General features: G+C 47.2%; 1 protein-coding gene across 1 annotated transcript; it reads right to left on the reverse strand.

Annotated features, from left to right (window-relative positions):
* Window positions 1-4,202: 4,202 nt before the first annotated feature.
* On the reverse strand, window positions 4,203-10,673 carry LOC128154234 (zinc finger CCCH domain-containing protein 11A-like). The gene is made up of 13 exons (XM_052814499.1): window positions 10,620-10,673; window positions 10,306-10,425; window positions 9,556-9,679; window positions 8,889-9,107; window positions 8,472-8,588; window positions 7,863-7,943; window positions 7,263-7,373; window positions 6,631-6,693; window positions 6,274-6,369; window positions 6,026-6,063; window positions 5,576-5,740; window positions 5,109-5,176; window positions 4,203-4,553 (listed from the first exon to the last, which is right to left on the reverse strand). The coding sequence occupies exons 1-13, from the start codon at window positions 10,671-10,673 to the stop codon at window positions 4,289-4,291; spliced, it is 1,521 nt and encodes a 506-aa protein (XP_052670459.1). The 3' UTR covers window positions 4,203-4,288.
* Window positions 10,674-12,141: the final 1,468 nt, after the last annotated feature.

Genomic DNA, 12,141 nt, shown 5'->3' on the forward strand with positions numbered 1-12,141 from the left:
GAAGACAGCAGATCGAGGATACAGCAAGCTTTGAGAGGCAGGGAAATGCTTCCTTTGCAAGTGGCGTGGCTGCACGGTACCAAGAATTTGGAATTACTTTGATTTTAGGAAAGAATTTGTTTTCTTTTTACATCAGAGCCAATGCTACAAGTTTGCCATCGTACGCTGTTCTCTAATCCATATATCCATCATCACGCATTGCAGCAAGATCACGGAAGGTTTGAAAAGATGGCTTAGGTCCAATTTGACAGCTGATGATTTTTTGGTGCCTCCAGAGCTGAAACTGATCTTCTTTAGCCACAAGCAGGTTTTTTGGATGCAAAGTCAGATACTTTGATTCTTACTGTTCTGAAGATACTAAATGCCACAAAACCTGCAGCCACACCAGATAAAGCTCAAATTCAAGCGGTTCTGACGCCTTCCATTCAGATGCTGCGCATTTCTGTGCAAGTATTTCTGACGCTTTTGGACAAAACGGCATGAAATAGTTCTTACAGCTTAATAACAAAAGGTTGGAACCTTCTACTCACACAAACACTAGCGGATTTTCCAGGATTTTCTTTTTTCCAGCAGGGAATTTTCCCAAATCTGAAATAAAGAGAGGACAAGTTGGGTTCTCATGTTAGTTTCTGGGTTTTGACTGCTTGGCAAAGGGAGTTGTTATGGGTTTGTGTGGCGGGGTTTTGGTAGCAGCGCAGGGGCTGCAGGGGTGGCTCCTGTGAGAAGCTGCTCGAAGCTCCCTCAGCTCGGAGTCGGACCCGCCTCTGGCCCAGGCCGACGCAATCAGCGACAGTGGTAGCGCCTCTGGGATAAACTATTTCAGAAGGGGAACCTGCAGCGAGCAGGGGGATTAGGAATGTGAGAGGAACAGCTCTGCAGACACCGGGGTCGGGGGGCAGGAGGGGCACCCGAGGAGGTTGATGCCCCTGCAGCCCCTGGAGGCGAACGGTGGAGCAGAGGCCCCCCAAGATGGCCGTGGCTCCATGGGAAAGCCCGCGCTGGAGCAGCGTGTGGCTGAAGACCGGCCCGCGGAAAGGACCCACGCCAGGGAAGTTCGGGAAGAACTGAAGCCCGCGGAAAGGACCCACGCCAGGGAAGTTTGTGAGGAACTGCAGCCCGCGGCAAGGACGAGACCTTCCTGAAGGACAGTCTCCTGTGGGAGGGACCTCGCGGTGGAGCAGGGGACGAGCGCGGAGTCCTCCTCCCCCTGAGGAGGAAGGAGCGGCAGAGACAACCTGTGAGGAACCGACCCCAGCCCCCATTCCCCGCCGCCGGGGGAGCAGGGAGAGAAACCCGGGAGTGGAGTTGAGGCGGGAAGGAGGGAGGGGTGGGGGGCAGGTGTTCGCAGGTTTGGTTTGACTTCCTAATATCCTTGGCTTCTTTGGATTTGTAGTAAACTACATTGATTTTGTTTCTTCCCCAAGCTGAGCCTGTCTTTTGCCCGTGACCATAAGGGGTGAGTGATCTCTCCCAGTCCTTACCTCGACCCACGAGCCTGCCTTATGTTTTCTGCTCATCCCACCGTGGCCCGGGGCGGCAGGGGGAGAGGAGAGTGAGCAAGCGGCTGCGTGGTGCTTTGTTACCGGCTGGGCTTAAACCACAACAGGAGTAAGACCAGTTGTTAAGTGCAAGGTTTTCTTCCCTTCTTCAGTATTGATGGGACTATTCACTTTTGACCCTTAGCACCTTCAAAAACAGGCTCTTGTGTCATACAGATTCCTACGCATCTCCTGCTAGAAATTACTGGCGCTCCTTCAGGTAGAAGTCTGACAAGAAACTTTCTTCCAAATGTGTTGCTGATGCCATTGATAATTAAATTAAATTTCAAGCACGATTTCTGCAGTTTGCACAAGCCAACGCTTAAATGGATGGCAATTAAGGGACACTGCTTTGCCCAGCAGAGGCATTCCAATACAAATCAGGAGGAATTCACGGTCTAGAAGGCGCCATTTCTTTTCCCTAGGAAGTGAGAGACACCTGTATAGTGCAACTTTACTACATTCACCACCATGGGGGGAACAAGAGAAATCCCCTCAGACCTAGCTCTTTTCAGTGCCCAAGCAGCTCAGCATTTTGCGTGTTGCCTTCCATATTCCTGAGCAGGAGTTCGACTGGACCCCTCCAGCCACCCGGGCTGCAGAAAACGTGCAGCGCAGTCCATCCGTTGTTCCCCACATTTGAAAGACAAAGACTCGCCTCAGGCAGAGGCAGATTCTTTCTCCTTCACGTTCAACAAAACCACCAGCTCAGGAAACAGCAGGAACCGAGACCTAGCCAGTATCTGCTCACTGTACTCCAAACTCAACACTCTTCACACCTTTTGTGCTTTAAAGCCTTGCTACGGGGAAGGCTCACGCAGCCAGGATTCAGGCATCGCTCGGGTTACACAGACACACTGACATACCCAGCTCTTTCCTTGGTTTTGCTTTGGAGTGAATTTCCTCTGCGTCGTCCGGCACCAAGTTCATATATTCATCAAAGCCCTAAAAATCAGCAACAAAAGCCGTCGGTGAGCTACGTCCCCTGCTCTAAACTTCAGCAACAACGACACAAACTATCGTGAGCTGTGCTGACGTGGGCTGGACAATTAAGACTATTAATTGGAGAGGCACGAGGTCTTGCCACCCCCCATGCTAGTTTTTCCTGACAGGAAGAAACAGTTTTATCAATTTGAAGAACAACCAACAAAAACCCCAAGCCAAAGACATCCTGATACTCACAATGATGCAGCCTTCTAGCCCCATGTTCACTTGCTCAGAAAGCCACACCTGGATCCTGGACCTCTGCAAAATGATGGAGGGGGAGAGCACAACAGGAACATAAACACTCCACACAATTTTGTTCTCTCCTGTGCATTAACAACTCCTTGCTGCCGATAGCTTCGTAACACTCGAGGCAGTAACTCTCACGCGTGGTTTCGGTTACATCCTCGGTCATTTTTAAGGTGGTAGACTATTTTGGAAATACTCTCTGCCTTCACTGGCGGACACGCAACAGCACAGGCTTTAAAGACTGTCACGGAAAACATCCCTGCACACCCGACTGCAAGAGCAAACGCCTCTTACAAAGGTAACCCCTTAAGGTGAGAAGGAAAAACGCCCAAATCGGAACTAGTTGGTCTTCTCACGGATCGCAACGACAGCAAGTTCTTCAGTTCAACAGGAACCGGCTCCAAAAACCCCATCCTGAACTCGGAAAGACCCCTCCGGCGTGCCGCCCCGCTCCCCACACGGCTCTAAGGGCCCTGCGCAAGAAGCACCGGGACGTTCCTCTCACACGGGGCCGAAGCCGCGGCAGCCCGGCGGTACTCACGTTCTGCAGGTAGCGGAAGATGAGGATCTGGAGCGGAGCGTTAAGGACGCCCCACAGACAGACCACGCACCCACACCCTTCCTGCGCCAGGGTTCGTTAAAAACCCTGTTAAGTGCTGTCATGGGGAACAGCTCAACTACCGGCGAAGGCGGAGGAGCCCAGGCTACGTTTAATACAGGACCTTCAGGAGAATACGAATATAAGAGGGAAGAATAAAATATTTACAGAAACCATGGCGTACACCAAACCCCGTCTCCACGGGCAGAGCCTAGGCCGGGGACAGCGAAGGCTGACGACGGAGCAGGAGGAGGGAAGCAGCGAGGGGGAAGCCTTCCTCGCCGGGCTCTCGCGCGCTCTTCCTCTCTCCCGAAGTCTGTGCGCAAGTTAGCAACCGACCGACCCACTCTGGTGGAAATCTCAGCGGGAGAAAGTCCTGCAGCAGGATAAAGTGTTGGCAGCTTGGGGCTGGGTGACCCTTCTGGAGCTGGAACAGCAGTTTACTCAGTTTTGGTTTCAGACCTTTCCTCTAGAACTAAGACAGCACAGTGGATTATCAAAGCACGCAAGTGTTTTCTCCCAAAGAGAAAGTATTGACAATCAACTCTGACAACCGATTTTTCCTCTGCCAGCAGCTAATGCCTGAGGGCCCCTGCAGCTTCACAAATCCTCGTAGGAAGAGAAGAGATTCAAGTTCTTCAAAAATTTAAGAAAATCATTCAAAAGGTAGCTGCTAGGGAAAACGATCCCTGGTGGCAGGGTACACAATAGACCCCAGTCTCAGCTGTCTTCTGCAGGGTCACAAATTCAGACCGCACCTCTGACCTGCAGGGAAGTTCAGGACAACTGAGTGCAGATACTGCCAATTTCTACCAGTTCACCTGTGCTTTAAGACTCATTGCAAAACCTCAGCTCGAAAAAGAATCACCTCTGGGTATCCAACAAAGTAATCCGTTTCAATTTATTTATTTCTTTATTTTCAGCCATCAATCAGTTCACCAATTTCCATGAAGAAGTCATCCTCATCATTCTCTGGGTCCACATCCATTTCGTCTTCCTGTTTGCCTCCTGAGATTTCCCAAAGAAACTTCTCAAAGTCGTCTTCTACAGAGAAGGGGGCTTCCCAGGCCCCTGAGAAGTTCAACCGGCGTTTCTTTACTGCTACTTGTGAAGAAGGTGAAGTTGAGCTTGTGACCTCTGACTGTGCCACAGAGTCTGCCTGGCTTCCAAGATGCAGTACAGGACTTGGAAGAACAAGAAAGAGAGCAAATCAGTGTATGACATTCCTTAAGCAGAGACATGTTTTCTGCAAACCAGCTCTTAAAACGGTAGTTAATCCCTCCTACACCTCAGCCTTACACAGGGATTGTTATTCAATTAACCTGGGGCTGCTTTTAGAGCCCAATGTATCAGCAGGTACATTTTGCAGTTTGGGGATTTATCCGCAAAGACACAGCATCTGGGGTCTGGCAAAGAAGGTTCCATTTTTGTAGCCAGAGGTACTTGGCCACCTTTACTAATTTGACTGCAAAAAGGTTACCAAGTCAACCTCTGCAGGCGTTCAGAAAACCCAAGAAGCCACTGAAAAGCTGTACCAACTTGCAGCATTTTCAGACAAGAATCTGAATAAGCAGTCCAGCCAGCTACTAGAAGCTTATTCTTTCAGACAAATTTTTCCTCTGCTGGATTTTGGCATGAATTATCTCAAAACCCTAATGTTTCCACGTGTGAAAAAAACAAAACTCAGTTTCACGTGAAAGGCACACTGATCAAGAAAAAGAACAAGTTCTAGTTGTTACCTGGCTTGGGGTTCTTCTCTCCCACGTACGGAGAGGAGGCTGTCCTCTGGCAAAGCCGGAACAATGGCCTAGGAAGAAGCAAGGTGGTTTTTATGATACACAGGTCAAAGACTGCTTTGCAGATTCTTCCTCCACTGCTTCTCCTCTGGCATTGCTGAACCCTAACCAAAATACAGAACCAGGGCACACCTGAAGAAAAGTTAGTATTCCCTTAAAGTTTACTAACGACCTTGGGTCTTCCTAAAGAACACGGCATTAATGGACGTAGCAGAGCGTTATGTAAACACTGCCATTCACCTCGTAAAAAGCAGAAAGGTACTACAAGTGTCCTGTCGACCACTTCTGGATTTAAAAGGGAACAGAGACCCGGAGAACATTTCAGTCTTCCACCTGTTCTCCAAGAGGAGCGTACAACTTGGGCATCAATTTTACTAGGGACCCACTACTGCCTCAGTCGCTGTCCTTACCACAGCTGCTTTTTTAGCTGAAGGCTCCTTCCCGTCGCCACCAGTGGCACTCAATGACTTCACAGCCGCCACGGCAGAGGGATGACTCTCGGCTGCCTTACGTTTCAGTGGCTGCTTTGTGGGGAAGGTGGCTTTCCCATCCAAAGGCTTCAGGCACACCTTCCGTTTGGCTAGAGGAAAAGGAAGAGAGAACTGATACCGTCTTGCTCTGCCTCAGGGGAAAAAAAAAACAAACAACAAACAGGTTCTCTTAACAGTCCCACAATCCTTCTAGGTAAGTGTATTTAGCCAGCAGCTAAAGAGGACAGCTTCAGCACTCGAGCAAGAGGAATCAGGCAGGTGTTTTTAAATTAACTTTTAGGGCTGTATGAAAGCTCATGGAAAGGAAAAAGGTGAAGGCATACTTAATAGCCAGTTCTTATCTGTCTCTGTACTGGTCTGCTCAGAGGACAGTCCTAGCCTCTCCTTCAGAGACCTGGGGACTTGAACTACAAGAGAGAACAGGAAAAGTTAGGCAGATTGCATAAATCTCCATTTGGTGTTCGCATTTCGAAATGAGACCCATCACTTCACTGGGATTCAGAGCTACCTCGAGCCCTCAACCAACGCGCAAAAAGAACCGTTAGAAGAAAGGACAAACAGCAAACCTAAACAGAAAATCTGTGCATCAAACCCAGATGTCTGCTTAGTAGCCGTACCTCTCTTTGCTGCTTTGTCAGCACTATCCAGAACCTCTGTCTTCTTCCCCAGCCTGTCAGCAAGGTTGCGCTTTAGCGGAAGGACACTTTTACCAGCTTCACAAAGAGAGAAAACAAGCAATACTTTAAGAACGTTTCTCTGGAGGAGGATTTTAGAACAGTCAGCCACAAACTTCAATGCTTCCAGGGATCTTTGCTTATATTTGTCTTTCAGCTGCTAACCAAATTTGCCACTTCTGCCGTCAATACACATCTCTGCCAAAATGTATTTTCCTCCTGCACGCAGCAAAAATACCCTTAAATATAGTTCACGTTTAGATGAGGACACCCGAACAACGGCTCACAAAAAGCTCTTACCTGTGGAGGCTTTCCGTTTTCCCATCCTCTCGCCAAGGTTCAGTTGAATCACAGGCTCCTCCCCTAAAACAAAGAATAATCTCTTCAGTGCACACAAACCAGTAGCCAGTAAAAGCATTGTCCTTCTAGCCCACGTCCCAGCAAAAGACACTCTTCTGGTAGCCAAACCACAGAAACGAGTGACTACGAGTAGTAGTAGTGCCACACGTTTTTTGCCTTTCCAAGGAATTTGTGCAGATCTGAACACCACCACTTATACACAGACTCGTATCACGCTACTCTCCGCAAGTGCCACCGTCAGCCTCGTCAATGCTTCAGAAATTGGCTACTTGTATAATACCATCTTCTATAGGTCTTCCCTTTCATTACTCCCCGGGTTTTCCAGTTATCCCCTTATTTGCATACTGACACTTGTATTGACAAACCACTTCTGGATCTTTTATTGCAATACGACAAACTCAGCACCTACAAATGCCAAATATTTGCAATCAAACCAGGGCCTTTAAGCATAAAAGCAGGGTTTTAATTAGAAAAGGCAGCACCAGCAGGCTAACGTGTCTGAATTACCTTAATTATTACTTAACCTTGTGGTTGAGGAGCCATGAAATGGAAACAATAGCATTGGCTATTACCTTGCTTTGTAGACAGAGTCACAGTTCTCACTACCGTCCGTACAATTTCCTTTTCTGGCACAGGAACAGCCCGAGATTGGAGCGGAGGAACAGAAACTCCTGAAGGACCTTCTGATCAGAGCAAGCAAAACATAAGGATGTTTAGGGAAAAAAATAAAACCAACAAAAAACCAACCAACCAACCAAAACAGAAGAACTATCACAAAGACCAAAGACATTAGTTATCCATTACTGTCAAACACACAATGACCACTGCATGTAAATAAGAGAAATGAGCAATTTCCCTCTGATTTGCCCTTGGAATTCCAATCTAGAATATCAGCTGTTTGAGTTTAAGAAAACAGACTGCACGCCAAAGTAGCTCAAGGCCTGCAACTAAGCATGGAAGTCTGTCACTCAAGCAGCTCTCAGCTGCATACACCTCCCAGTCTGAACCCAACAGCCCCCCAAAATTTCCTTTCTCGTGCCAAGAATTGTATTCACCAGTGCATAGCCAGCTATCCAGGTAGTATCAGAAGCTTAAAAACAAAAACAAAAAAAACAAAAGGATGAAGGTGAACAGAAGGCAGAAGGATAAGAAAGTAAGGGATATTAACTCACCACCTTGGTTTTTTGTTTTTTCCTTTAGTTTCTTCAATTTGATTTCTTTAACCGTTTTTATTCCAAACTTTAAATTGTCCTCTGAAAACAGAAAATCATTAATGAAGCTGAGGCCTAAAGGCACATGTTGAAGAGCACGCTTCCTCAAGCTTCTTACAGCTCAGAACCCTTCCAAAGTCTTCCAAATAAACCCTCTCAACACTCCCCACAAGTAAAAAAAGCCATAGAACGGATGGGCATTTTGGTAAGCAATTGGCACCCCTCCTCCCATCCTACAGAGTAAAACCTGCACTTTTAAGCGTTTTAATCCATCTACATGATATTAGATTCCTCCGTCATTAGATATGGCTTCCCACAGTGTTTGAAAGGACACACTTGCAGGCATTTAAACTCCACGCTGTGGCTCTATTTTGTTTTACAAAAGTCAACAAGGAGGAGTTGACCTGTCTGACCCAAGGGACATACGACATTATTAGACAGGAACGAGCCCATGGAAATAACTGACTCCATCCAGCTACCCTATGTTCTACCGTACTTTTAGAACATAGTGCTTTGGAGTTAATCGTCAAGTTCTCCTTCCAATCCATCCTACTACAGCTGCTAGAATACCTTGCTTTGTATTACCGCTGCATTTCCTAGTGGAAATTATCCGCGATCCACTAGGGGCTTCTGTTGCCGGTTGCTGGACAGCTGTTTTAGTTTCACCTCCTTCTTCAGAAAGCTGGTCTGAAAGTCCAAAATAAACCTATTCAGTTAGGGAGCAGGGATTATACAAGATGTTTCACGCTTATGTAGCTCGTACAATGACGTTTCAGTCCACGGTTCACATTCTGTTCGTATTCTTAACTACAAGCAACTGTTTGTAGGAGGGGTTTTTTTAAACAGCTATATTGACTTGACAAGCTCATATAAGCAAGAGCTATACCGGGGAAAAACTATTTAAGAGTCCAGACTCTCGTCCGTAGCTTTAAACGCTACACAGTTCAGGCATTCTCTCATTTATACATTCACCTCCAGTAGAAGTGCCTTCAGGAAGTAAAAAGTACCCATCTTCATCATCATCTGCAGCATTGATTACAACTGGAGGATGCGTAGGACTTGGGACCTTTTCAGAGTTTTCCGCTTTCATCACCCCCCTCAGCGGCGGAGAGGGATTTGACTGGACAGAAAGTTTGTTTTGCTGCAGTGACGCCTGAGCCATTTTCACAGCATCTTCTGCAGACTCAGGGGGACTTGGAAGCGTAGCTAGAGGAAGACGAGGATCATCTCTCATTTGGCCATGTAAAACTTTCACCTCAACCTTGCACTCACTGTCTAGATAGGGTAGATAAGGTACATAACCCACCTGGCTACTGAATTCAGAGTTTCCTATTCCCCACCCCTACGAACACACCAGGAACAACGGCTTCCCTTCACACACTAATCTCGCCACCCGACCATCCAGAAAGGATTAAATGAGGGGAAAGCAACCTGAAGTGCAAAGATCACACAAAGCACAGAGAAGCTGAGCATGAAAGAAAAAATTACATACCAGAATTACAGTCCGTTTAGCTGAGAGCCTGCGACTGCACACTTCTCCCTACACTCATCAGTGAGCAGTTACCTGATGCCTTCTACGGCATTGTACCCACTCCTAAGTAATATTCAAAATTAATTCTTTAATGCTGAAAGAAAAAGGACCCAAGAAACTCACTTTTGCTTGGCGGGAAGAAGCGTCCGTCGACATAACGTCCTTTCGTGTGACGGAACGCACAGTTGGATTTTTGACAGCCAGCTGGTTGATTCTCCCAGTAGCAAGGAATCTCACTGCGTTTTTTCTGAAGACAGAAAGAAATAAAAGCTCATGGTAACACTCGCCTGAGATTTGCTAAGAGACATAGTTACACGTCATGCCAGAGACAGGGCTATTGCAGTGCACTGCGGAAACATCATTCCAAAGGGCAGTTATCACTGAAAGCATTTCAGGGCAGATCGACAAAGTTTGCGTAAGCTGTAACAACTACATATTATCTAGCTTTCCTGTCATTCCGTTGGAGAAGATGGGCGGCTCTCACACACCAGTTCAGGGTGGGTTAAACTAAGACAACGTGCAAAATACTGGGATTATTCAGAGGGAAAAAATGCCTTAAATTGCCTAGCTTGAATCTCTCTCAATTTACCTTTCAGAGCCTTATCTCCTTCCCATCTTCTCCCTCCCCACCCTGTGCTACCCCAAGACCTCAGAACAACATCAGCACCTAATACAAAAATGTCTTGCTGAGATATACCTAAGAAATTGATTTTTCTTCCCCCAAATTCCTCCCACCCCCCTCCAAGTAACAGAAACCAGTATCATTTTAAAGCAAGTAAAGCTATCACGTACAAGCACATTCAGTCTACCGACAGCAAGGAAAAATGCTTTCAGGGATTTAGTTTGAGAACACATCTTTAGGCAAACACTCACTTCGACTTCCATGTGTCTGAACCTGCAGCTAGTCCTGAAACAGCGACCCTCCCGCCACAGCCTGCACACTCTCTCATTGCCCAGAGCAGCCTCACAGTGGCGGAAGGAACAGCTGTCTCCCTGTAACCAAAAGGAAATCAACAAAAAGGAAATTAAAACAGTACAGCCTAAAAAATTATCCATGCTAGCAGAACTGGAAGCAGAATCTAACTGCTTATTCAGTTAACAGAAATCTGGATGTCCCCTCCCCCTCTGCCCCCTCCTCTCCTAAAAACTCAACAAGAAACCCCAAAGCAAAAGAAGCCCAAACATACCTTGTTACAGGTGGAATAGAAATAGAAGTAGCAGTCGTCTCCTTGCTTAGACATAATCGACACTCTGAGAACGAGCTCAGGTCCTAAGGGTTCGCTCTCAACAGGGACTTCCTCCAGTCCTGGCAAGAGCTGGCTTCGCTCTTTCTTGGACTGAAAGTCAATGCTTGATCAGTCAAATCTTCTTTTTCAAAGTAACCCTAAAGAAAGGTATCAGTAGGTGAAAAAAAAGAAACAGTCCTACTCCCTGGCCTAACCTTCCAGCTTGCTGACCTGCCTTTATCCTGTACCAAAGACCAAGAAGGGAACAAAACTTTGTTTTGCACCCCAACAAACGCACGAGGGGAGTATTATTGCACCTACCTGTGGGTACTTGTGGGTTATAAAGCACAAAGTATTCCACTTGGGCAGTCTCTCTTGCTGCTCTACTTTGTGCCTTTAATCGCTTACAAAAGTATTAAAGATGCTTAACGCCCCCCCTGTTTATTACGACAGTCAGATCACAAGGAAGGCAGAGCACCAGGAACTACGTGTTCTCATCCCCCCTGTCAATCTGTCAGCCTTACCCCAGCTGCAAACAGCTGATGATGATTTACCTGCTTGTTACCGCACTCCACTAGGCTGACAGCGCCCTAGGTGTCACAAGTTACATAGACAATGCTGCGTTATGATGCGTATGCAAACCACCCATCGGGTCGTCTGAAGCACAGAACAAGCTCTTGCTAACACATCTCATCTCTGGATGAGAATCTGAAGCCGAGTTGTCCAAAGCTGAAGCAGAAGAGTCAGAATTTCCACTCTTTACATTTGTTTTAGTCAACTCTACCTGTTAAATACTGTCTAAACATGGACTGGGGGCATGTTCCGAGACTGGCGGTTACAGCACTCAAGACCCTCTCAGAGCAACAACCGCAAGGTTGCCAGCCAAGAAAGCAAAGCTTAAAGCAGATGATTGTCTCAGCTTCCTCTGCCCCTGAGTCGGGGTCACCTTTCCTCGTGATCCGAGAGTCACAGCCCTCACTTACCGCAGCCATGGGGCACAGCTGCCCCTTGCTGGCTGGAGCAACTCTATTTGAAGATGTGCCACTTCGGGGACCTGAATTAGGACATCCTTCCTTAAAATGAGAGGCAAATCAGTCTGTTCCTGAAAGGGCTGATTGGCCTGGTGTTTCTCTAACTGTCAAAGAATAACCCTCATCTGAAGCACTCATCAGGTCACACACTGCTTCACTACAGATCTCTCTTTAGCTTGACACATCAAGTTTGTCTCTGCAGGAGAAGGAATTCTTCAAAGCAACCTTTACAGCAGCAATCTAGTAAAGTGGCCAAGACAAAGCGTTCAGACCCGAGCGCACCACTCCGGAGGAAATCAGTTTCAACCCTAAAATATTTCACCCATCTCCCAGTCCAAAAGCGACAGCGACACCTTTCATCTCAAAGTCTTTCCACACGTTCTGCAAAGCTGGATGGACGTGACCGATGGCAGCGCTTGACTAAGAACTGCAGCTCCCCACTGGCCTCCACC

The sequence above is a fragment of the Harpia harpyja genome, chromosome 19 (genome assembly GCF_026419915.1).
Source record: "Harpia harpyja isolate bHarHar1 chromosome 19, bHarHar1 primary haplotype, whole genome shotgun sequence".
NCBI classification, from domain to species: domain Eukaryota; kingdom Metazoa; phylum Chordata; class Aves; order Accipitriformes; family Accipitridae; genus Harpia; species Harpia harpyja.